The sequence below is a fragment of the Leptinotarsa decemlineata genome, unplaced genomic scaffold, assembly GCF_025532065.1.
Source record: "Leptinotarsa decemlineata unplaced genomic scaffold, Ldec_3_MD MMD2_tig00000882_RagTag_RagTag, whole genome shotgun sequence".
Classification (NCBI taxonomy): Eukaryota; Metazoa; Arthropoda; class Insecta; order Coleoptera; family Chrysomelidae; genus Leptinotarsa; species Leptinotarsa decemlineata.
In genome coordinates, this window is record NW_027412556.1 from 7,372,323 (window position 1) to 7,399,376 (window position 27,054).

At 34.3% G+C, this 27,054-nt stretch overlaps 2 protein-coding genes across 4 annotated transcripts in view; one reads left to right on the forward strand and one right to left on the reverse strand.

Moving 5' to 3' along the window:
* Positions 1 to 63: 63 nt before the first annotated feature.
* CYLD (ubiquitin carboxyl-terminal hydrolase CYLD) lies at positions 64 to 19,010 on the reverse strand. Its single transcript, XM_023157251.2, has 7 exons — positions 18,325 to 19,010; positions 13,059 to 13,803; positions 10,308 to 10,705; positions 8,696 to 8,908; positions 7,842 to 8,274; positions 6,603 to 6,938; positions 64 to 4,895 (listed from the first exon to the last, which is right to left on the reverse strand). Exons 1-7 carry the CDS (start codon positions 18,730 to 18,732, stop codon positions 4,699 to 4,701), a joined length of 2,730 nt encoding a protein of 909 aa, XP_023013019.1. The 5' UTR covers positions 18,733 to 19,010; the 3' UTR covers positions 64 to 4,698.
* Positions 11,076 to 27,054, forward strand: part of LOC111503050 (probable phosphorylase b kinase regulatory subunit beta) — a 25,740-nt gene continuing 9,761 nt past the window's right edge. For 2 of the 3 annotated variants that reach the window (XM_023157248.2, XM_023157249.2), the window contains exons 1-9: positions 11,076 to 11,241; positions 20,425 to 20,506; positions 20,555 to 20,661; positions 20,730 to 20,865; positions 21,453 to 21,735; positions 22,232 to 22,513; positions 22,581 to 22,753; positions 24,249 to 24,412; positions 24,776 to 25,020. In XM_023157248.2, coding sequence (XP_023013016.2) covers positions 20,487 to 20,506; positions 20,555 to 20,661; positions 20,730 to 20,865; positions 21,453 to 21,735; positions 22,232 to 22,513; positions 22,581 to 22,753; positions 24,249 to 24,412; positions 24,776 to 25,020 — 1,410 coding nt within the window. In that variant the 5' untranslated portion in view covers positions 11,076 to 11,241; positions 20,425 to 20,486. Of the gene's footprint in view, positions 11,242 to 20,424; positions 20,507 to 20,554; positions 20,662 to 20,729; positions 20,866 to 21,452; positions 21,736 to 22,231; positions 22,514 to 22,580; positions 22,754 to 24,248; positions 24,413 to 24,775; positions 25,021 to 27,054 lie in introns of those variants that run through there. The other variant, XM_023157250.2, reaches the window with a different exon arrangement.

A 27,054-nucleotide genomic window follows, 5' to 3' on the forward strand; every position in this document is an offset into this window, starting at 1 on the left:
AGTATACAAGTTGACTTGTGGTTCTTCTCCAAAATTTTATATCGGAAAATCCGGGAGAATCTCTTGAAGGGAAAGACCAATTCAACATTTGCCAATCATCTTTCCGCTGAGTTGAATCATGATTATATCGTATTGCATTTGGATGAGAAAGTCTCAAAACTCAACCTTTTGGAGTGTTTCGAAATCAATAGATGTAGGAACTTGAGATTACTGCTCAACAATAAAATAGATTTGAATAGTTCCCCTTTATTAAATTTAGTTTTCAATAAGAAAATTGGTAATTAGGGCAGATCTTGAAAGTAGGTTAAATGATAGCCTAGATAGGTAAATAGTTTAGGCAATGAATTCATCACGTAGAAATTTGTCAGGTAGTAATAGTTATAATGATTCAAATGACTAATAGCATGACTAACAATCGAAACGTCGTACAAACGGTATTGTGTAAAATGGAAAATCAGTTCACTAGTTTGGTACCGTTTCATTTAATTATCTGTGTGAAATAAATCATAAACATTTATCATATATTTATATACAATGATTAACATTAAAAATACTGATTAACGTTTAGCTTTCAACAGTCATAAAACATTTTCCAACTAAAATGTATAACTTATATAAAATTCAAATATAAAAAAGCGTTTGAAAACGCTGTTGAAAATTTTTAAAATAAACTTTCAGCAATCTCTAACGGATGTACAAATAAAATTAAAACTATCAATAAATAAATTTTCAACAATAGCTTGCAAGGTGACTAAAACTTTCTTATGAAATAATCAGTCTGTTTTTTCAAAATATCTGCCACAACCTTACATATGTATAAAAATCTTGCACAATTGAATAACTGAAAACATTGAAGGCATTTTGTAGAAAGGAAACACGATTTTAAATTTTCAGAGAGTGAAAACAACATTTTTGCAATACACATGGCCAAAAAATTTATATATTTTTATAAATTACTCTATTCAACCAAAAAAAAAGACTGAAAATTTCTCTTGTTTCTAATCTAATTCGTTTTCGAGTAAGCTTACCATAATAATAATGTAAATATAATTTATTTTTTTAACCGACACAATTTTTTCATAAATAACTTCAAAGTAGCAGCTTGTAAAGTAAGAAACATGCTTTGTAGGGATGATATAAGACACATATTTATGGGCATTTTCTGAAATTATTAGAAACTCTACATTTTCTATAACAAATTACCTATAATAAATCAAATTACAAGCTGCATCTATATATATATATATGTTTATATCTTGCAATATTCACAGAATAAACTGTTCAGTATTTGAATTAGGAATATTTATATCACATCATTTCATGATGATTAAATTCATTTCGCAGTGAACCATCTTTATACTTCACTTATATAATTACAGGATTTTGTATTCTTCAAGTTGATTTGTTGTTCCAATAATTGATATTTATAGACAAGGCATGTAATATTTTTAAACAAATGTCCTTGTGGGTTTCCTTGAATACATGTAATTCTTGTACATCTGAATCAAATAATGCAAGCTCATAAAAATACAAAGCAATATCAAAATAAAATTTAGTTTGTTGGACATTCAGAGTATTTGACATCAATCTCAAAATATTCATCTCTCCCAACTACCTACACAGTAGTTTCTAGTAAATGCCTGCAGGAAAACAACTACTTCCCCTGCTAATGCCACGCTGGATATTGAATTATATCCGACAGACATTTATACAAGATACCTCGAAACAGGTTAGTCTCGCAGATGTTTCTCGTTCATCTAGCAGCAGGACCATTCTAAAATTATTCAAGTAGAGCACCTACACACTCTGGGACTCGATTAATTTCAACGCGGCTGGAACGCATATGTGAAACCTTCGTCCAAGAGATAGTTAACTAGTTACAGCTCTATCTCCGGATATAATTCAATATGCAGCGTGATATTAGCTGGGGAAGTAGTTGTTTTCCGGCAGGCATTTACTAGAACCTAAGATGTAGGTAGCTGGGAGAGATGAATATTTCGAGATTTTACAATGAAATATTTTAAAATTACCAGTGGCAATAATGAAACTTGAATTACTGTTAACTTTTGGAGATACACACTTTGAGTGTTTAATAATCTGAACATCTTCCTGCACATATCTTCAAGATGGATTTGAAAATATAAAGGTAAAGTGTATAGCCATATTTTTGTCAAAAATATGTCATATGACAATAAAAATGTTTTCATATTATTGCATGTACTGAAAAAGTTGCAAATTTACCAATATGCAAATAATATTTCTTCCTCGGATAGTAACTCAGTTGTATTACATAACTGAGCAGTATTCTTACGAATTTTGATCTGAATAAATTTTCAATACAATCAGAACTGAAGCATCGCAGATATTAATGAAGAGTATAGAAGCTTTCAGATTAAGCTTGTGGTTAATTCCCCTATTGGTGGAAATGACTCAATCTGTCTGCTAACAATACAGAACTATAGTTGACTATGAACCAACCTTTAAAAAGCATGCAAACTACATCTTGAAAAAGTATTTCTTTCAAAGTAAACTTTTCATTCAGATGTTCAATATATCTTAATACATGGACAAAATGGTAAAATAAAACAGTATCATACTTTCCCTATGTGATGGATTCAAACGATACTTGATAAAATTCCATAACATATTCAAGAAACACTTTATTGTGAGATTTTATTACAGTTTTACAAAAACTCAACACGAGTTTCGTTATACAATAGCTTCTTCAGACGTGTCTATATATAGTATAGGACGTGTCTATAGAACATATAGTGCGAGTTTATACACAGTATAGGCGTATCTATACACTTTATAGGCATGTCTCTACACAGTATAGTGCGTGTCTAAACACTGTATAGGCGTGTCTACACCGTATAGTGCGTGTTTATACACAGTATAGGTGTATCTATACACTGTATAGGCATGTCTCTACACAGTATAGTACGTGTCTATACACCGTATAGACGTGTCTATACACCGTATAGTGCGTGTTTATGCACATTATGGACGTGTCTATACACAGTATGGGCATGACTGTACACAGTATAAGCATGACTATACACAGTATAGGCGTGTCCATACACGCTTGAAGGCATGCCTATTCACAGTAAAATGAGTGTCTATATACATTACAGGCGTGTCTCTGAACAGTGTAGGCGTGCCTATACATAGTAAAGGCGTGTCTATACACATTATAGGTGTGTCTATATACAGTATAGGCATGAAGGCGTGTCTATACAGCATAGGGCGTGTCTATACACAGTATAGACACGCCCAAAAAAATTATATAGCAAAACAAGTGTTGTTCAACTGTGTAGTGAAAATTTCACAATATAGTGAAGAACTTAAGGATCGCAGATATTGATGAAGAGTATAGAAGCTTTCAGATTAAGCTTGTGGGTAATTCCCCTATTGGTGGAAATGACTCAATCTGTCTGCTAACAATACAGAACTGTAGTTGACTATGAACCAACCTTCAAAGAGCATGCAAACTACATCTTGAAAAAGTATTTTTTTAAAGTAAACTTTTCATTCAGATGTTCAATATATCTTAATACATGGACAAAATGGTAAAATATAACAGTATCATATTTTCCCTATGTGATGGATTCGACCGATATTTGATAATGCACTTTATACAATAGCTTTTTCAGACGTGTCTATATATAGTATAGGACGTGTCTATACACTATATAGTGCGTGTTTATACACAGTATGGGCGTATCTATACAATGTGAAGGCATGTCTATATACGGTATAGTGCGTGTCTATACACCGTATAGTGCGTGTTTATACAAAGTATGGGCGTGTCTGTACACGATATGGGCGTGTCTATGCACAGTATGGGCATGACTATACACAGTATAGGCGTGTCTCTGAACAGTGTAGGCGTGCCTATACACAGTAAAGGCGTGTCTATACACAGTATAGACATGAAGGCGTATCTATACAGTATAGGGCGTGTCTATACACAGAATAGGCACCCCCAAAAAATTTGTATTGTTGTTCAACTGTGTAGTGAAAATTTCACAAAAACTTCACAATAAAGTGTTCCTTTTATACTTTTCCATTTCAACTTGTGCAACATCATTTTATACTTACTGAGCCAAAACCAAATTAACAGGTTCTAGAAAAAAGTTCTATAAGGGGGTTGTTCTCCACAAATAACAAATTCAGCTAACTTCAATTTTATCGGCAGCAAACATCTAATAGTCCTGAATGGTTCTGTTACATTGCCACTGGTTGGAGTTGATGGAAGTTATTATTTTGTTTGAAGAAAAGTTATTTGACTTGAAGAATGTTTATTTTCAGTTGATAAATATTGGAAGGTTTGGTTAAAAATAAGTGCATATTTTATCATAAAAAGACACCTGGATAATGACATTTTCCAAATCAAACATGACTGATACATTGATTTACTACACAACATGGAATATTTACATAAACTATTGATTCATACAATGATAACGAAACATAATAAATTTTAATTATCTTGACCTCAACCATTATGGTAATTGAATTTATTGAATGTGATTTCACATGATATAATTAAGTTTTTTGATGGTGAGAAGCAAATATGTCGTCGCAAAAGAATTATGGTGATTAAAAAAATCCCTTTCGCTTCCAAATCTCACCCGATCAATTTTTATAAAGCCAGGCTGACGATCATAACGAATCATCACAATTTAAGTATTTCTCTTATCTATACATCATCACATCAGAGCTTTGATACATACAAATATAGGCATCACAAAGCAATCGACGGGCATGCTCCGGTAAATGTCGATCTACTGGAAATTCTTCGTGTAACTGCCTACACATCCTTTCGTCAGACAACCAGCGGGAAATATCTGGACATGCCACCATTTCGGGTATGTTGAAACCATTTTTTTCACCTACGAATATATTTTTCAAAATACTGACTTGTTTTACATTTATTGAAGTAATTATTATTTGTATGTAAGAGGTCTGTTTAAAAAAAAAAAAGTGAATTTTCATTTTTCTCAACAAATATTTATTTATTCATCAGTTTCTATTTTGTCCCCTTCAAAGTAGTCCCCCTCAGATATAGTGGCATTTTTTCCAATCCTCGAAACAGTTCTGACTGGTATGTCCTTGAGCTCTCTCGGGCAATTCGGTTTTTATCTCCTCAATCGTCGCAAAACGCCGTCCTTTCATGGGTATCTTCAATATCTTTGAAACAGGAAAAAGTCGCAAAGGGGCAAGTCTGGTGAATATGGTGGCTGATGCATGATTACGGTATTTTTCCAAAATACCGCACGTTTTCTTCGTATTGCTTCTCGTAGGCGGCATATAACTTCAAGATAATACTCCTTATTAACCGTACGACCCTGTGACAAGAAGTCGTGATACACTACACCACGATATTTGAAAACAGTGAGCATAACATTGACTCTGACTCAGAGTACAATCACCGTATGCCACTGTCAACATTTCAAGTGTTTTTAAGCACTTAATTCCATTTTTTACGTAAAATTTTATGCAAATTCTTTGATCAAGCTTTCTCGTTAGCAGAAAATCGCCGAATATGCAAAACATTTCTAACTTGTATGCCTCCCACCAACAAACCAAACATGCTAAACACCTGAAACTGTGAATATATGTTCGAGAAGAGTGTACCAACAAAAAAAATCGCTAATCAAATGTAAGTAGGCCGCGAAATTTGAACATTCACCTTATTTTTTGAACAGACCTCGTACGTTTGTATTAATATTTGTTTAATTATCCCCTGCGCATTTACACTGTCGGTTTGTTTTCAATATCTCCTTCAATATCTATATTGTAATTATGAATTTACATGCCAAGATTTTTGCTTTAATGAGACTTACACTATAAAATGATAATGTTAAAAAATTCAACATTACATCTAAGAATTAAAAAAATTCATCTGTACAGTTTTGTTTGTATCTAATTTGTCACCAAACTTTTTATAAAATTTCACCCTCATGTACCTGGAAGGGTTAAAATGTTTTTTTTACAAGGTTATATTTAACTGGCAACATCTGTATGTGAATTTGTATGAATATATGTAAGTATTTATGTTAGTTCGGGCCAAATCTTGCAACTGAATTTTGAAGTAGTAGTTGGCTGCATAGCTAAGTGACTAAGTGACAGCATTCTACATCCAATACGACGAACTAGACGAAATATGAAAAATAACAAGACGCCACTCTAAAGCCAATATGGCTGACTCCCAAGATTACGGACTTGTTTTTTCGTGCACCTCCATATGTGTTTCATAAATACAATATGGCGGAATGTCCAAGATAGCGGACTAGTATTTTGTGCACTCCCATGAAACAGGTATCAAATAAAAACGTTTGCTGGAAAACATATGAAAAATAAAATGACGCCATTCTAAATCTAATGTGGCGGACAGCCAAGATGGCGAACATCAGCTGGACTGGTACTAGTCCAACTGCAATAAAATTTACAGTGCGAAAATTGTGTACTTTCCATCAGGGATAGTACTCTATCACCCGATCTTTGTTCAGCCATGATATTTACATAATTGGTAAGAAATTATAGTTTTGAAGAGATATAAAAACAAAGTAATATATGAAACAATTATAGTGACTCACCTAATCTATCAGCCATAGAGTCGAAGAAACACCAAGGAGCTTCATGACCAACACCACACTTGACAAATGCCACGTAATGCGAGGTTTCGATACAAATCACAGCAAAAAGTTCCATAAAGAGTCTCGGAGGTCTATAAGCGTCTTCCAAAGTATAATACTCAGACGAAATATCAAGCTTGGTGGGCCTGTGGTGCCTCCTTTGTTCATGTTTATGAACAGTCCTCAAGCATTCGATACAGTAGGCGGTACTCTCTAATCCAACGTTATTACAACTGTCAAAACATTCTCTACACTCACATCTCGCGAGTTTTCCACAAACGGTACACTGTCTTGGAGCTGGAACAAATGACAAATATTGAAAAAATACTACATAAGTTGTTTAGTGGATGTTACAAGTTTGGACTTTCTTTGTCTAAAGCGACGTTAACAGGTTCAAAATCAATTGAAGAACAAAGGAAATAAACTATGCTCATAATTTATGATCTATTTTTCCGTCACTCAAAGTGAAATTGAGAATCTGAAAAGGATTTAGGGATCATCTACACAATTCATTTCATCGCCAGAATTTGAGAGCTAGAGAGCTGTTCAAGAACCAAATTTGTTTTTTTGTGTCAACAGAATGATCAGTTCTTAGCCCCGTTGATAGTTTAGGTAGCACATTTTTTCTTGTTCTTTTCTTTTTGAATCCAGATTCTTTTCATCAAAAACTTTCTTTCTGAAAAATACGCATCATTTGCTGGGTTTGCATTTGACAATGCAGGACCCCAGATTCATGACTGTACGGCATTGATAATTATTTCACCATGGCTCATTATGCAGACATCTGTGCCAAAATCGATAGTATTAAAGTACAAAGTTGTAGAATGAAGAGGAAGTTTAATATCACTGATCTGGCGATAATTGTAGAATGTTTGATGGGAGCCAAACCTGTCTGAATGTTTTTTTTATAATTAATACCATTTTCAAAACATATAATGAATATGCTGTTAATATTTAATGGAATTTAAATAGTGGCTGACATGGCTCCTTATATTTACCTTAACACATATATCTCAAGTCTCTGTTTTGCAATTTGAATATGTTGTTGAATAGGTAGTTGCTTCAACTACCCCAAAATGAAATACCATACCTAAAGTGAGTTTCAAATACGGGGTGATACACTATTTCAGCTGTAGAATAGCAACCAAAAGACAACATTTTTAGTTGTTTAGTTGCCGATATAAAAAAAAATATACTTACAACCATCAATAATATCTGTAACATCCAATAACTGCGATGGCAGTATCCTCGGGTACATTTTATAATTTTTACCGAACCTGGGCATTTGAATGATAAGACATGACGGAACTTCCTTCAATTTTATGTTGCTTGTTAGAAAACTCTGCTCAAACAGTTGTTGAACGGAAGGTAAGGTTAGTTCAGCATCTTTTTCCACAAATAGCTGATAATGGAATGCTTCTTGCCCAGAATTCAGTTTTAGGAAAGGCTCAGCCTTGAGAATTTGGGCTAGCAGAGAATTGAGAAATTCTTCCGGATCTTTTTCCTCACTAGTCAGACCCGAGACAGAACTTAACCTGTCCAGGAGTCGCCGAAGTTTCATAACATGGTCCGCACTAACGTACAAGTTTTTTCTCAGGGGATTTACTATTTCTTCTTTCAACACTCTTTGGACCTGAAACAGTTTCATTTATCTAATACTGAACATTGAAAACAAATAACACCCGAACAGAACACTCATCTTGATAAAACAATTTTATTATTTGCATGTTTTGTTGAAAGATATATCCGCTCATGGTGATTTGGCAAAGTAGAATGAATAAATGATAAATAATTTGAAAGATGTAGCTTCAATAAGATGGCCATTACCATTATCAATTGTCAATGTTCGGAAGTCCCTACTGGAAGACCCTATACCTCTGTTCATAAACACCCATTTTGAATGGGTGTTTGTGATTTCAATTTATAGCCGATTTTACCAATCTACACTCTACTGACGATACTTCTCATCATTTCACGAAAGAAAATTATTGGGAAATACCAACATTTCGAAGAGGGAATATTCACGTTTAGGAATAAAGTGGATCTTCACTAACCTCATCATAGTCGTCAATATCATTAGAGTCCTTTGGTCTGAAGAGTAAACTGTCAAATACTGATGTGTAGGTGAACATCGAAAATAAGGTAACATCTAAATAACACGAGTTGTGATGACCTTGTATTCCTCGATATTTTCCACAAACTGCCCGTACGTCTTCTTCTGTTGGCATGCACAGAGGAGCAACTGCCCCGGGAATCACAGGACAATCCTAAAAAGATCACATCAGTAAAAAAAACTAATAGTAGGTAAACAACAAATAATTTCCCGGAACTTATTGAACTTATTACTTAGAATATGAATCAAAAGAGAATACGGAATACAGAAATCTTCAAAGTACCCTTTCATCATACCAACTAAAATAATAATAATACTTTATTTCCATAAAGACAATGTAAAGTTGTATAAGAAACTGTCAACACAGTAAAATAAATATACTAAGAGTTAATTATAGAAATTGAATGATGCGATAGTAAAATGAGTACAGACCTAAGAATTATTAAGAATTCTGTTGATGTATGATAACAACTTTCTGAGAGATTTGCTTTTTGTGTTTTTTTTTAATCAAACAGTTGCTTTGAAGCCTTCAAATATTCAGAAAGATTGTTATAAATTTTTGGACCGATGTATTCTGGCCCAGAAGAAGTCACTTTTACTTTTGCAATTGGCACATGGAACTTGTTTTTGATTCTCTTATCCTGGTGGTAAATACTGATATTTAATGTAAAATTTGACTTAAACACACATACATCCATTTTAAATATATAGACTGATGCAAGAGTTAAAATATTATAATTTTTAAAGTACTGTCTACAAGAATATGTATATATGTTTATGATTACTGATGAAAATTTGCAGCTTTGTCAATAAGACCCAATGTTCTTTGGGCAATAAAGCATATTATTATTATAGATATCAGATAATGGCAATGACTATTCCAATTCAGGCATTCATTCAGATAAATACCTAAAAACTTAACACTACCACCATCACTTTTTAAAGATATGTTATTTACATTGAACTGGAGACTTTCAATTTTTTTCTGGCCATTGTGAATACGAATAACCTGTGTTTTATCTGTGTTGAAAAATAAATCGTGCCCATTAAAAAAACTGGATACTTGATTTAATGCTCGTCAACATCATTTATTTTCTAAAATTGTAGTATCAGGTGCAGAGACAATTGATGAAAAATTGTCTTCAATTATAGAGTCAATGGTGTTTACATAGAGAATGAACAAAATAGGACGTAATACGGAACCTTGTGGTACACCCATTGTTATGTTTCTATGGCCAGAATGAGTCTAGTGGTAGAATTTTGAGACTTGCAAAGCACATACAATGTACTAGAAAATGAATATTTCGAAATAAAATCCCAAATATTTATCTCTCACAACTACCTATACAGTAGGTTCTGGTAAATGATTGGTGCTTAGTTCACGAGATGGGGCTGTTACTAGTTAACAATCGTTCTCTTAGAAGAAGGTTTCATACATGCAGTTGAGCCCCGTTGAAATTAAACAAGTCCCAAGCACACTGATGTTTAGGTCGGATCTTTCCTGTCTGAAAGACTAACTTGACAAAAAATGCAGTAAAAAGTATTCAACTTACGACATGTTCATGGGCAGAAGCTTCTACACTTGGAGTCGGTACGCCATCCTGAAACCTGGAATCTTTATGACACTGCTCCAGAGGAACGAACACAGCTCTATTCTCAAGACACCGAAACAATCTCACACCGTTGTGTGTCCCGTCAGTCAAAGTGAGAGGCAAATTGTTGTGTTCCTCCTCCAATTCCACACCGACCAGAACAAAGTTTGTGCCGCCTTCGATTCCCATCCACCTTATTACACCGTACATGGGAGTCTCGCTAATGTCATTCAAAACTTCCACTAAACTACCAATCACTAAATCGTTGGTTGTTCCAGGCTGTGGATCGTGGTACTTTGGTTTTTCGGTAACGTAGAAAGTCGAAGCTCTCGCCGCCTGCTCGTTTTTCTCGTTAATTTCTAAGACAGACAGTGGAATATTATTAATGATATCCTCTTCTTCATATTGGGTGTTAGCATAAATAACATCATGGTTCATTTTACGGCTGAAGTCTTTCATTTTGGTGTTTTTTTTATTTTTCTTGTTCAAATTGAGACATAGGTTGAGATAATTTTTCTGATACATTTTTCTAAATCATCAAGTTACAATCAAGAACATACGAACTTTTTAAGAGTCTAATAGAACAACACATTTTCTAGGCAAATGCGCGAATTTCTAATGGCTAGTATCGACACTGATTTAAGCAGTTTATTTTCAACTAAGATATAAATAGCAATCTAAAAAAGACTGCAAGTTTAGTATGGCCAACTAATTCCCTGTTCTATTTTTAAACAGTGAAGTGGTACAGTGTAGGTTGTGAAGTGGGATGATTACGGAAACATCGCGAAATTTATTTAAAAAAAAAACTGAATTTATAATAAAATGTTATGCAAGTAAAAGTGCCTACCGGGATTCGTTAAAAATAAAATGGATTGTAAACGAGTGATTCACCAAGGTAAGCAACATCTATCTGGTTTTATTCACTGGAAACGTTTTTCAGTCAACGAGTTCTTTTTTGAGGATTTCTAAGAGTGATAACAGTGGATAAATGAGAATGAATGATTCTGATTTCTAAGAGACAATGAGATTCACTTTGAGTGCTATTGTCCGAGGGGGTCTCAGAAGTACCCGGCCTGACCTACAGATGGCGGTAGTTGTTTGAAAAATATCACTGTATTAGAAAGTACACAACTCATAAAGCATATGTTTCAAGTTTGAAGACGCTGCGTCGTTAGTATTCATTTTGCAGCCATCAATAGCGAACGTTTTCGGTGAATTTGTGAAAATGGAGAATGTCGTACAATCCTTTCATTTGAAAAGCTCAGCCCAACCACATCCAATATAAAAGCTGAACTGGATTCTACTCTGAGCGAGTCTGCTTCTTCGTTTACAACAGTAAAATATTGGTTAGCAGAGTTTAAATGAAGCCAAACGAGCTGTGAAGACGAGCATTGCAGTGGTCGACCAAATGAAGTGACGACTTCAGAAACCATGAAAAAAATCCACAAAGCGGTACGGAATGATCGTCGACTGGAAGTGCGCGAGCTAGCACACTTAGTAGCCATTTCAAAAAGTGCGGAACATAATATATTACCTGAAAATGTGGACATGAGAAAGCTGTATGCAAGATGGGTGCCGCGTTTGCTCACATTCGAGCTAAAACAGTGTCGTGGCGGTGTTTCAGTTGATTGTTTAGCTAAGTTTCACAGCAACAAAGCAGAATTCTTGCGTCCTTTCATAACCATGGTTGAAACATGGGTCCATCACTTTACAGCTGAGACAAAAGAACAATCGAAACAGTGTACACAAAAGGGAGAAGCTCTAAAGAAGGCGAAGACCGTTTCGTCTGTAGACAAGGTCATGGCATCGGTTTTTTGGGATGCACGTGGGAAAAGGTAAAGCTATCAACGGCGAGTATTATGCGAACTTTTTGCAACGTTAGAGTGACGAAATCAAGCAGAAACGGTCGCATTTGGCTAAACACATGTTGTATCGTGACAACGCACTAGCTCACAAATCGATTAACACAATGACCAAAATTAACGAATTAAAATTTGAATTGTGCTACCTCATGCACCCTATTCGCCAGATTTAGCCCCCTCGGATTATTTTCTGTTCCCATACTTGAAAAAATGGCTAAGTGGTCAAAGATTTTCCAACGATGAAGAAGTGATGTTAGCAGTTAATGGCTATTTTGAGGAGAGCAAGACAGTTCTTATTATAGGAAATCGAACTTATTGAATATCGTTTGGAGAAGTGTATAGAGCTGCAAGGAGATTATGTTGAAAAATAAGTACGTTTTTCCAAAATTTTTTTGTTTTCTTTGTTGGGCCTGATACTTCTGGGACCACCCTCGTAGGCAGCACGACAAATTTCCATTTGACAAAAACAGTATTTTTTCCCATCAAGTGTAAAACTGAAACACAAAATTGTTTTTGATCCATTGTTTTGAAAATAACAAAAGTAGTGTCACTCTTCTCACAATAACTCACAAACTTATGAGTAGAATATCATGAAATTCCAACAGCTTTATTTTATAGGTTAGTACTAACTGAAAAAGCGGTGAATGCAAGAACACTAACGCCATCTAGGTGTCAGGCCCGAGACTTTTCAGCCAATGTAGTACTATATAGTTACATTACTGTCTCTAAAAATTTATTGAAAGTAATTTTCAAGTCGTGACTTGAAAAACAAACAAAAAATTCATGATTTCACGTATTTTTTGGAGAAGTTGAAAGCCAAAACCTTACTTTCTCAAAAACTAATACTTACTTTTGACTACCTCAGGTTTAACATTGGTTATTTTTTGAGTGTTACTTTCAGGTAAATCATGAGTATAAAATTTAGCAGTGCTCTTCTTCGGTATGCTGTTCCCATCGAGGAGGTGTGAAATGGGATTCATACTCTTATTTCTTCTGCTGATAGTACCGTTATCAAAAAACGTGTGTTTTTCTTTTACATTATCATTTTTGTCTAGATTCTTCTTGAAATTCGAGAACGACTCCAAACCAGCTTTATCGGTCGATCCAGACCATGTACCACCAATAACATCAATCAAATCCATTTCTGATTTGTTTCTAACTTTTTTATGGTCCGAAACGAGGTAGGTTCGATCAGGCTGAATGACAGTATTTTGGTCGAAGTCATTGTTAGTGTTGACGGTTGTGTTTTCCATGTCCAGCATATTTTGAAGAGATAAAGAGTTTCTCATATATGAACAACTCTTGCTGGGCATTGTGAAGTGTTTTGGATACTCCCCATATTTTGTGATGATCTCTTCATATTTTGGTTTGGAATTGCTCGAACCATTCACCATACTGTACAGATTCTTTTCGAGGCAGAGATCCAAATCTGTTTTTTGAGATGATACAGTTGGATCGACAACGCCACTACTAATTCTATTATTGTTCTTAGGTACAATCTTTTCTATTGTAGTAAACACCCCGTAGCCACGCGGGCACTCAAAATACTGAATGCCAGCACAGGAACCGTTACAAAAATTATTCTTTCTTTTGTCCTGAAAAGAAAACGTTCAAGATGATGTTAATTTTGCGCTATCTGGATGATAAAACAATGAATTTTATAATTTTGAGTAATGAGCCAAATGGAAACATATTTGATATCATTTTCAAAAGACAAGTGGTCATTATAACAATGCTGCAAATAAATCGAAATCATTAAAACTCAATTGAAAAAATTCCAGTCGTGCAATCTATTAAAATTTCACCTGCCAAAAGCAAAAAAAAAAGGGTTTATTGTCTAACAGGAGTAATTCCGATTACAAGACAAATATAATTAAGTTTACAGCAATGACTAAGTATGAGTACAATGGAATATAACGAATAGCATATAAATCAGCAGAGTAATAAAGTAGTATATTATACAAACAGTGATACATTCATATAATATTAAAAAAAACATATACTGTAGAATCCTAATAGAATTGCATAAAAAATAGTTTTTTACAAATTATATACTTGAAGCGTCCAAATGGAACAACAAAAAAAATCACATTCTGAATAGAAACTATTATAAATTTGACTGAACCACATGGCCTCAATCCAAAAATGTATTTTCTTGGCTATAAGCCTATTTTGTTTTATATAAGTCAAATATTACAAATGTGCAATTTACTTAATTTGATACTTCCTGTTGCCTGACAAGTGAGCACTGATAATGACGAAAGTCGAAAGCGCTTTGCAAGAATTTTAAAAATTATACACTTTAATACAAAAACCTCTTCGATTCATTATTATAAATTTTACAGATGTTATAAACTGGGGATTTTATCAACACGTTGATCCTAGGCAAAAATATTTCGTTTCTATTACTTCGTCTCGCTACGTAAAAATCTAGTTGAGATAACAAATCTGGGCAGTCAACCATGAATCAATTTATATATGAAGATACAGGCATAATATGTTTTTCTGTTTTCTAAGGATAATAGGGCAAATCTATTTAGCAAAACTCTATTATCAATTCCTTGGGATGGGTAAGCTCCATCCAGATTATAAGCCCTGTATTTCATAAAGATTCTCTGACAAGATTCGAGTTGCTGTATAAGCACATTGTATATAGGTGACCAGATTAGGGAGCCATATTCCAGACGAGATCGGACATATGCATTAAAAAGTGTTTATAAAACATTCTTGGTTTTGAAAGTCGCTGCACGTCCTGAAGATAAGGCCACGCATTTTTTTGCAGAAGATGTGATTTGATCAATTTGTGACGTGAAGCTAAGTTTCTTATCGAATATGATGCCCAGATCTTTAGTTTCTGTGCTTTGTTCTAATATGACGTCATTTATTGCGTAGTCAAACTGTATGTTGTTGTGCTTGAGGGTGTATTTCATAAATTTACATTTTTGAATATTCAGTGGAGGCTTGTTTAATATGCACCATTCATGTATCGAATTAACTTCCTTCTGCAGAGGTAATTCTCTCAACATTCTCTATGGTGCCCTATAGAAAAAAGTATTGGGAACAATATTATGCAATACCTAAATTGATGATCTCATCCTAACCTCCAGATGACACTCCTTCGGTTCATAGCTATGTCTAACTATCAACTTAGTCTTATACACAAAGTGAATTTTACTTGGCACGATTCAAACAGAATTGACGTATGTTCAAAAAATAAGGTAAATGTTCAAATTTCGCGGGCTACGTACTTTCGATTAGTGATTTTCAAATATTTTAATTCTTCCAACGATAATAAAACCATTAACATATCTGATTAATCTGTCATTTGTAAAAGGTGTCTTTCCGCAAGAAATGAAAATCGGAAAAGTAACTCCCATTTTCAAGAAAAACAACCCGAACTTAATGGAAAATTATCGTCCAGTAACAGTACCATATGGACTATCAAAGATATTCGAATATGCATTTTTGGATCGACTTACTTCATTTTTGAATCTTCACAAAATATTAACAAACACGCAGCATGGCTTTCGTGCAGAAAAATCAACTAATAATGCCATTTTTTCATTATATAATGAGGTAATTAGATATATTGAGGCAGGTGAATGCCCGGCAGCGATATTCTGTGATTTGAGTCGGGCATTCGACTGCGTCAATCATCAAAAACTTTTACTGAAATTGGAAAGATATGGACTGAGAGGTGCATCTCTCAACTGGATATCCTCATTCCTTGAAGGTAGAAGACAATATGTATCTCTCCAGTGTACGGTCAAAAATGAAATCCAGAGAATAAATTCTGAGCCTTTCAGTGTAGATATGGGAGTACCTCAAGGGTCCATTCTGGGCCCAATCCTTTTTATTCTATATGTAAACAATATAGACTCTGTTGTTCCTGAAGTTCATTATACAGCTTATGCCGACGACATTTCTATGATCATCTCGGCATCAGATGATGAAATATTGAAAGACAAATGTGCTTCTGCAGTTGAACATATATCAGAATTTTTCAATTATCATGATTTATTTTTTAATTCGGATAAAACAAATATTAATCGTTTTCATAATAGACAAAATAGGATGGAAGACTTCAGTTTCAGTGCTGATAATGTGACATACTCAAAATCGAATAAAAGTGTTAAATTCCTGGGTATTCTTCTTGATAAAAACTTGAACTGGAATGCTCATTGCCAGCATCTAATTTCTAAGCTTAATTCAATGAAATTTTTATTTATGAATCTGCGGACAGTTTTAACTACCACTCAACTAATGAGCATTTATTATGCTCAAGTTGATTCAAGACTGAGGTATGGTGTCTGCTTCTGGGGTGGGTCATCCATGACTCATGACGTATTCATTGCTCAAAAACGCATTATACGGTGTATTGCGAATGTCTCAAGGAGAGAATCTTGCAGACAAATTTTCAAAAATTATCACATCATAACACTCACATCTGTTTATATATTTGAAATATGCAGCTACATATTCAAAAACAAAACACATTTCAAAATGAATAAAAATGTTCATCACTATGACACTAGAACAAAAAATAGATTTCATGTGCCATATGCAAGACTAAGACTAACTTCATTTGCACCAGAATACATTGGAATAAAAATATTCAACAAACTGCCCGATCATTTAAGGGAAGAACATAATTATGTGATATTTAAGAGAAATTTAAAGAGTTTTCTAATTGAACAATGTTTTTATTCTTTGAATGAATTTTTTAGATTAGATAAGTAGGGTATTATTTTAGTTTTAAGGTGTTGTTTCAACTTGTATGTTTCTTATACTATGTTTTTATCTTTATTTTTATTGCTTTTATTGACTATTCCTTTACAATGTATATTGTCTACACGGAAATAAAGTATTATTATTATTATGTTGGTACACTCGTCTCGAACATATGTTCATATTTTCAGCTGTTTGGCATGTTTAGTTTGTTGGTGTCGACTGTGTCGATAATACAAAGGTACTAGATAAAATGCATTCTTACGGATTGAGGGGTGTTTTTCTAGATTGGGTAGCATCATTTTTGACAAAACAGAAATTGCTAAATTAATGAATATTTTTTGAAAAAAATCAAAATTCACCTTATTTTTTCAACACACCTCGTATATTCAGAATTTCATGCAGTATTTAGATACCTATTTTGTTAGCCAAGTATTTTACCATATTTATTCTTGCTGATAAAAAAGTATAATTCTGTCTCAGTAATCACGCTCCATGATTTATGATGTTTGATGTTATCGAAATGTACAGTTGAGTCAATTATAAAATTAGGCACTTCAGTTATAAAAGTAAAAGGATTTTCAAAGTATATTTACAAAAAATTAAACAATGACTAAAACATTTCTCAGAATCGAAAATATTCCTGTATTCAAGATGATGAATACTTTTAATAGTTTTGAACAGAATAATTTTTCAGTATGAGAACAAAAAATGAAAATTAACAGAATTCTTGATGAAATTCAACTAACGAGAGGTTCTGTGGCTAAAATTCAAATGTCAAATCGGAAGATATTTTCAACTCATATACAGAATAAGAGACTGGGCTGTTTTTACTGCCATTATTTTTAAGTCTTAGTTAACTTTCAGTTTCTGGTGAAAAAGTAGAACAAAGTGGGGAAACATTACAGAAAGTTGAACCTTTTCTTACTTTCCTACCAAAAAGTAGGACGAACACAAGGCCTGTGCTAATACAGTTAATTACAATTTATATTTTTACATCATTGGTGCACAAGTCAACTAGGAAACCTATTTGCAATTTACTATTTTAAATATTTTCTAAGATATCTTTGTCATCATTAAATAACAGATGCAGTATATATTTTTGATAACAGATATTAGACTTGACCATTTCCATTGTTCACTAAGTACAATGCTAAAATAATATATGATACAAAATTCCTTCCTACAGTAGCTTCAAATTTGTGTTCCAAAGACAAAATGAGAAGTTTACCGAAGGAAAAAGAAAGGATGTTAGTCAAACAAATTCCAATATCTCATCAACTATCTGTAACGATCATGTTTCTCAAAATACACCATAATATTGTAATAATATATGTGAATAAATGTGTATAGTAATAGAAGAAAAGTATCTTTCTCTGGTTACTTACATGCAATTCTAATCCGTAGCAGTAACCCATACCTTTCACAGATCCTATATACTTAACAGTCCCTAGGTAAATATCTTTGGTATCACTGAAGCCAACCACCATTTCTTTGCAGACATTTTTCAACAAATCGCATAACTCTTTGTTTTTTGCAAGTTTCATTCGTTCAATTGGAGATGTGATCGATGCTATGAAGGGCCAAAGTTTGGCGCTGATGCGTACTATATTTTGCTGTGAGCAATAAAAAGGTGTAGTTTCCCATGTTTCATTGTCCTTCAAGCATCTTATTGTAAGATTTCCATCTGTTCCTTTATGGTCGATTATTACAATCTGCCCCTGCAGAACCGTTCTTTGAGACTTGAGTAAATCGTTTTTAATAAATATTCCATATTCCTTGTCTCTTGAAGACATTTTCACAGTGTGGAATGAATATTTAGAAACCCATAGCTATTCCAAAGTATGACTCATATGCCAAATTGGGCAGAATGAAGCAAATGAAACGAAAGATATGAAAAGTGAACAGCTTTGAACACAATGCCAATTCCATAAGATTTCAACAACTTTTCTGATGAGGAAACATTTCCTTTTCGATAAAACCTAAACTTTACGAAACATAAGTCAAAATATTGTATGTTGATATTTACTTCACTCAGTACTTCACACTTCAGTACACTAAATTCTTCTTCTTATTTGAAAATTTGACAAATGTTACAGCAAATGTCACGATCAGTTGTTCATGTTCTGTACTCGTAACCATAGATAGTGACTGAACCAAAACAAAAAGACAGCTCTATGTGAAACATCTTTAAATAAAATCATTGGTTGGTATTTTGACGTTTAGTTCCCTAGTTTTCAGTTTAGTAAAACTATAGTGGTTAATTTAGAATCATCAAACCACATTTTTGATCAATTTTGGAACCCATCTTGAATATTCACTTGTTAAAAAAAAATGTTTATGTTTCTCCGTTAACCAGCTGTCGCACCCCTACGGACGACAACCCTCAAAAGTTAAAACTTGTGCGAGCTAAGGAATTACGACGTCTTACCTTTTAATGTGTGATTCCTAACAGGGGTCGGGCGATAACAAATGAAATCTATCGTTCAGCCTGTGACTTGAACCACCGACCAACACGGTGGTCAATTGAGTGAGTGAACAAAGCACCCACATCGATCCGATCGGCTACCGAACTCGATAATCAAATAAGTATGTTCCGGAGATAACCACTAATTAATGGATTTTCAGGTGACCGCTATTGTATTTAGCTGTGAATTCAAGTCTTTGAATGTGAATTCGCAATTGTTACTGTTAATTCTCAATGATGAGTAAGACATTCGGATTGTTTCTTTGATAAAAATCGGTGTCAGCAAATTGTCACACTGCTTCTCAGAGATAAAAATGAATGGAATTCTAGAACAGCAGTAACGAAATAGTTTCTGATAAAATTTATCTGATCAAAAATTGTTCATAAAATATGTATGATGATACCAATCATATGAAATGCATAGAAATATTATTTGAATATACGATAAATTTCAGTAGCTCAGGATGAGAGAAAAAAATTATTTTATTCTTCAAATTTTGTGTATGGTAATTTGCCAAGGTAATCAAATCCATCAACTACAAATCTCGATTGATTGGTGTGTGACACCGGAGGAACTAATCAGAGATTTAATAATGTGTTGGATGATACAACTAAAATCCATCAGAAAATAAGAGAATCGATTTTGATGGATCGATAAGTTCATCTGTGAATATGAAAGCTCGTATATTTTTTACTTCTTATCAGTTTGGTTCAGCTGTCATTTCCATATGCAACTTTCAGAAGTCTAAACTTGTGAAAGCTAAGAATAAAAGAGGTCCTACCTCTAATTTGAACATGCTCTGCGAATTCTAGTACAGGAAGTTGATAACAATGATTAGCTTTAGTACAAATCCATTACAAACTTGATTAGGGTAATGAAAACATGAGTACACATCAAATTAAATAAGCCAAAACATCTAAAACTAACCTGTTTAAAAGCGCCATTCGCAAATGCCAATTTCTGAAAATTAAGAAGATTATACATTTTTTGTTCATCATTCTGAAGTTCTTTGTGCCTTAGGTTACGTTTTGTTATGAAGTCCTTTTCAACAATTTTATAATCTCGAAGAAATCAAGTCTCCAATGGGTTTTCAAGAGAAAAAGTAAGTCAAAAAAATTATTATATCTCATACTTACACTTAACATTTCAGGACTACAAGACACAGCAGCGTTGATGAGAGCACTCACTTAGACCAATTTTTGAAGATTTCCAATTATGAGGACACAGTAAGGCAGCTTGATATATACTATGGAATGGGTTAGCTTTTTTCTCAAAGCAAAGTTTTGACGATTTAATAAGCAATAAATGAAATACTTTTTTTATAGTCAAACGCCAATTACTTCGCTATCAAAGTCCCATAACTGGTCTCTTTCCAGTATTATCAAATGATACAGAAGTGGGGAGCGTTCGTGATAGTATTTACTGTGCTGCTGCCGTCTGGGGTTTATTTCAAGCTTACAGGTGAGTCTCGGATACTTGTCTCCTTCATCAACCCAACTATAAGTTAAATGTTTTAAAGTTTGATTTTGGAAATACCTACAGTTCCAGAATCAATTATTTCAAGCTCTTGAAATTTTTCTCTACATGACTATTTAAAATTTGAGGAAGCAATATTTCTCAAGGCTATTTTCAGTAATGTAAAAGCACTTTTTATATAAAAAACTTATAAGAGGTCTCTTTAAAAAATAAGGTGAATATTAATTTTTCTCAAAAAATATTTATTTACTCATCAATTTTCAGTTTGTCTTCTTCAAAGTAGTCCCCCTCAGATATGATGAACTTTTGCCAGCATTTTTTCCAATCGCTTTTTATCTCTTCAACCTCCTTTTGAGGGTTTCTTCAGTCTTGGGAACAGAAAAAAGTCGCAGGGTGCCAAATCTGGTGAATACGGTGGCTGAAGCATGATAACTCTATTGAACATTCATCTTATTTTTTTTTAAATAGACCTCGTATTAATTCACCTGTTGTCAATATTATACTTCTAGTATAAAATTTCTGTATGTTGGTTTGACATGCTTATTTTACTGATGTAATTAAAACTGTTTCAGGAGAATAGATGATGATAGAGGTAAATCATATGAATTAGGACAATCTGCAGTAAAATGCATGAGAGGCATTTTGGAGTGCTGGGAGAGGCAGTCGAAACGAATAGAGCTGTTCAAACAGAAGCAATGCAGCTCTCATGCTTTACACGTTAAGTTTCATATGATTACAGGATATGAAATCTTCAATGACAATGAATACAATCATTTGCAAATAGATGTTGTTTCCATTTATCTGTTGTTTCTAGTGCAAATGATCACTTCGGGGCTACAGATCATTTACACACAGGTAATATAATCTTTCATTTTGTGCTCATCTAGGTGCTTGTTGTTTCAATCTTTTCATTTGAAACGATATCTGGAATAAAATTTTCTTTTTCCTTGCGATTTACCCAAATAACCAGAAGTTCAGAAGTGATATCCAACTTCATCAGACTGAAAGTTTTGAAAATATTTCAATAAGAAGCTAAATATACAAAACCTGATTAAATATTCTGTGAATGTGGGTTAATATATTAGAGGAATCTTATAAATCATTAGATGAAAGTAATTATAGCAACCTTTGAGAAATAAATTCAAATTTCAAAGCTTACATACATGCTTATCTTTTTTGTAAAAAAAGGACAAACTATAGACACGTGTTTCGGGCTATTGTCCCTTCATCAGTATGGTGCAGCCAAGTGCAAGGATGGGCGACACATTTCAAGTTCACTAACAACTCAACGAAATGTCTTTCATCACTCAAAAAGTTCATCAATTACGAATGTTGTCAATGTGATTTTCAGGATGAAGTAGCATTTGTGCAAAATCTAGTGTATTATGTTGAAAGAGCGTACCGTACACCAGATTTTGGCATGTGGGAAAGAGGTTGTAAATACAACGATGGGACTCCTGAAATTCACGCCAGCTCAATAGGATTCGCTAAGTCAGCGCTCGAGGCTATAAATGGTTGCAATTTGTTTGGTGAAAAGGGGGCCTCCTGGAGTGTTGTTTATGTCGATATAGACGCCCATAATCGAAATAGAAGTATTTTCGAGACTCTTCTGCCTAGAGAATCGTGTACAAAGGTAATAATAAGTTTCTTTATGAAAGTTTTTATGGTTCAGAGCTGACACATTTGTCTCTTCAAATTAGGATGTTGATTCTTCACTATTGCCAACGATATCATTTCCTGCATTTTCCACTCATGAAGAAAGCTTGTATCAGGAAACGAAACACAATGTTATCCGATGTTTAAAAGGTAACTATGGCTTCAAGAGATACATTCGGGATGGTTACAAGAGCGAACTTGAAGATAAAAACAGCAGGTATTGGTTCTCTTTACAGCAAGGGCGTATCTCAACTAGGGGGCACTTCGTACTTTGGAAAATATTCGTCACCACTGCTATCTTCTAAACACTGCAATAATTCTTCATTTGTGCGTGCTTTCCTACTGTACACATATGAATTACGTTCTTTTTTCTGCAATCCAGAAGGTCCAGGTTTGGCATCCTTGTTTAACGATACAAATAATAAAAACCACGCTACCAACTATAACACGTGCTCAACAAATGTTTTTAGAAGGACACCAGTTCAGCTAAAACTTCATCTAGCTAACGCCGAATGAATACTGATCTTTACAAGTTGGGCTGACAGATGCCCTTATACTCCGATCGGAGTAGTTGGCGCTCAACCTGTAACTGCCGACATCACTTCTTCATAGTTGGAAAATATTTGACCACTGAGCCATTTTTTCAAGTTTGGGAACAGAAAATAATCCGAGGGGGCTAAATCTGGCGAATAGGGTGCATAAGGTATCAATTCAAACTTGAATTTGTTTATTTTGGTCATTGCGATAATGGATTTGTGAGCTGGTGCATTGTTTTGATGAAACAACGCTTTTTTTCTTAGCCAATTGCGGGCGTTTTTGCTTGGTTTCTTCACTCAAACCTTGCAATAAGTTCGCATAATACTCGCCGTTGATAGTTTTACCTTTTTTAAGATAGTGAAAATTTTCCCACGTGCATCCCAATAAACCGATGCCATGACCTTGCCTACAGACGAAACGGTCTTCGCCTTCTTCGGAGCTGTTTCTCCCTTTTGAGTCCATTGTTTTGATTGTATTTTTTTGTCTCAGCTGTAAAGTGATGGTCCCATGTTTCATCTAGGGTTATGAAACGACGCAAGAATTCTGCTTTGTTACTGTGAAACTTAGCTAAACACTCAACTGAAACATCGTCACGACACTGTTTTTGCTCGAGTGTGAGCAAACGCGGCACCCATCTTGCACACAGCTTTCTCATGTCCACATTTTCAGATAATATACAATGTACCGCACTTTTTGAAATTCCTACTAAGTCTGCAAGCTCGCGCACTTCCAGTCGACGATCACTGCGATACTCGTCTTGGCAGCTCGTATGACCTCGTTTAAACTCTGCTGTCCAATGTTTTACTGTTGTAAACGAAGGAGCAGACTTACTCGGAGAGGAATCCAGTTCAACTTTTATATTGATTGGGCTGAGGCCTTTCAAATAAAAGTATTGTACTACCTACACGTTCGCTATTGATGGTTGCCAAACAAATACTAGATAACGCAGCGTCTTCATATTTGAAACATGTGCTTTATGAGTTGTGTACTTTCTAATACAGTGATATTTTTCAAACAACTACCGCCATCTCTAGGTCAGACCGGGGACTTCTGGGACACCCCTCTTATACCTTAATTTTTTTAAATAGTTGCCTTCTAGATGTGAGCAATAACTTCTCTCACTTGGTACGCCCTTGCTTTACACACTATTCATTTTACTAACACACTATTTGTAGGTATTATCAAAAAAGTGAAATTAAAAATTTCGAAAATATTGAATGTGAGTGGCCTCTCTTTTATATATTCATGATTATTGATGGTGTCTTCAAGGCACTTCCTGACCAAATTCAGGAATACCAAGACTTACTGAAGGAAAGAATAATGGTGGATCATCATGGAGGTGAGTATGACTTTTGATAATTATATTACACCGGAAAGGTACATTTTTCAAGCTCTAAAGTGTCCACCAAAATGTTTGCACTACATGGAAAATTTATTATCAGTGTCTCAAACAGTTTTATTCTTCATAAAATTTGGTGTATGAGGTCCGTTAAAAAAATATGTTGAATGTTCAAATTTCACGGGCTACCTACATTAGATTAGCGAATTTTTTTTGTTTATTTTTCATGTTGGTACAGTTTCAACTGTTTATTTTGTTGACTTTTTTGGCGGGAACTTTAAAAATTAATTTTTGGGGGCTTGCAGAGAACTCATATTTCTGTAACACAAATAATCATTGGCCTGATGGTATTATATTCAACAGATCCAGTAATCCCAATGTACTACTATGTTCCCAAGGAAAATATCGAAAAGGAACAATGCGAACCCAATACCACTAAGAAAAAACCAAACACCGAGGGTGGCCTTTTTCTGTGGAATCAGTCCATGTTCATTTTGGCGCAGCTACTGACAGAAGGTCTGTTACATATCAATGAACTTGATCCTATTCGTAGATATTTGCCATCTTATAATAGACCGAGAAAGGGAGGGCGCTATTCTGCTTTCCAGGTAAGCTTCTTTCGTTCGGTAATTCCAAAAGAAAAAACACTGCTGTATTTCTGCTGTAAATACTATGCTTCAAACGAATCTGAAATCGAAACAATGCAACAATAATTGAAGAAGTGCGAATTGATGTTTTTATACCGCGGTAGAGAATATTGTTGTAAATATGAACTGACATATCAGTGTATTGCTATTGATATATTATACTGTCATTTATAATATATACATGACGACCAGTATTGATATATCACAGGATCCTATTATTTCTCAAAGATAACATTTTGTTAGATGTGATATATATCCTGGGTGACATCAAAATCATTGTACAGGTCGCTCCAGAATTCTACAACAAACTATTTTGCCAGATCAGGGATCTTAAAACACTGAAAATTGCGTTGAAAGATTATTTAACAAACAAAGCCTTCTATAGCTACGATGAAGTCCTTAACAGTAGATTTGAAATGAAATATAATCTTTAGATTGTCTCTGAAAAAATGAAATGAAAACTTTAAATTGTTGATATTGTGAAACCTACGTACTTACTTCGATATATTTTATATAATTTATAAGTTATATTTTTGTATCTGTGCTTTATTGACCTGTGTAAAAAATTAATGTTTATTTTAAAACCAATAAAAATATTCTATTCCATTCAGTTTTATCTGGACTAAGAAATTTGAAATTCGGAACGAAGATATACGAGGTCGGTTCAAAAAATGATGTGAATGTTCAAAATTCGCGGGCTACGCATATTCGATTAGCGATTTTTTTTTGTTGACAGTGCCATACGGTGCTTGTACTTTGAGTTAGAAACATGTTTACAAGTGGACAAGCTTTTCACAGAAGGTCGAGAAGATGTGAATGACGATGCTTGCCCTCGACACCTAAGCACGTCAACAACTGATGAAAATGTTGGGAAAGTGGAGAAAATTGTTATGAAGAATCGTCGAGTCACTCTTAGGGGAGTTGCTGAGGATGTCGGCTTATCGGTTGGCTCATGCCTTTTTCGTAAATTAGTAAAAAAATAACGTTGCATGAGCCTCGCTCACGAATTGTTGATTGACGTCAACGGCTTTTCAGATTTGCTTAAAAAGATCATAATTAGTGACGAATCATGGCTATATGGTTATGACATTGAAACCTAAATGCAATCGTCCCAATGGAAGAGCCCAGGAGAACCAAGACCAATAAAGCACGCCAAGTTCGATCCATTGTCTAGGTTTTGCCCACTGTTTTCTTCGATTACCGTGGTGTAGTGCATCAGGAGATCTTACCAATGGTCGTTCGGTTAATAAGGAGTTTTATCTTGAATTTATGCTCCGCTTGAGAAAAACAATACAAAGAAAATGTCCGGTATTGTGCCTGCTCACTCGTAATTGCTTGATTGTAATTTTTTTGCCAAAAACAACACCGTTATCATGCCTCAACCACCGTATTCACCGGACTTGGCTCCCTGCGACTTTTTCCTATTCCCAAGATTGAAGAAACGCATGAAAGGACGTCCTGAGAGACCTCATGGACATACAAAAAAGGACATACCTATCAGAACTGCTGCGAGTATTGCAAAAATGATGGCACAAGTGTATTATATCTGTAGAGAACTACTTTGAAGGGGACGAAATAGAAATTGATGATAAATGAATATTTTTTGAGAAGAAAGAAAATTCACCTTATTATTTTAACAGACCTCGTAGGTCATTGGAGTCGTTATTTCTAATGAAAAAACAATTGAAAACCTATTTCGGTCCAATCGGAATCCAAGTCTAAAATGTTGGATAGAACCCTATATGATATTTCAAATCATTTCATAGAATATCAAAGTCTCTTTTCAACGATATAATAAAGTGATTATTTTCTTTCAAATGGCGCCGTGAGACCTACTTTTACTAAATTCAATTTGGCGGCACAATGACTTCATGGAAATTTCGTCAAACGACTTGGTTCATTGAGAAACAGAAGACGATGTTTCGCCAGTTTTCATATCAGAATTGAAGATTTGAAATTTTCTAATTCACATGCTTTCCATTATTTTTTTCACTT

What these genes read in the sequence shown, in the direction of transcription:
- CYLD (XM_023157251.2), bottom strand. Translation starts at nt 18,732, where the DNA reads ATGTCTTCAAGAGACAAGGAATATGGAATATTTATTAAAAACGATTTA. An exon ending in CTTCTGCCCATGAACATGTC is followed by an intron (nt 8,909 to 10,307) that starts GTAAGTTGAATA and finishes TGATCTTTTTAG; the next exon opens with GATTGTCCTGTGATTCCCGG. An exon ending in ATATTGACGACTATGATGAG is followed by an intron (nt 8,275 to 8,695) that starts GTTAGTGAAGAT and finishes AAACTGTTTCAG; the next exon opens with GTCCAAAGAGTGTTGAAAGA.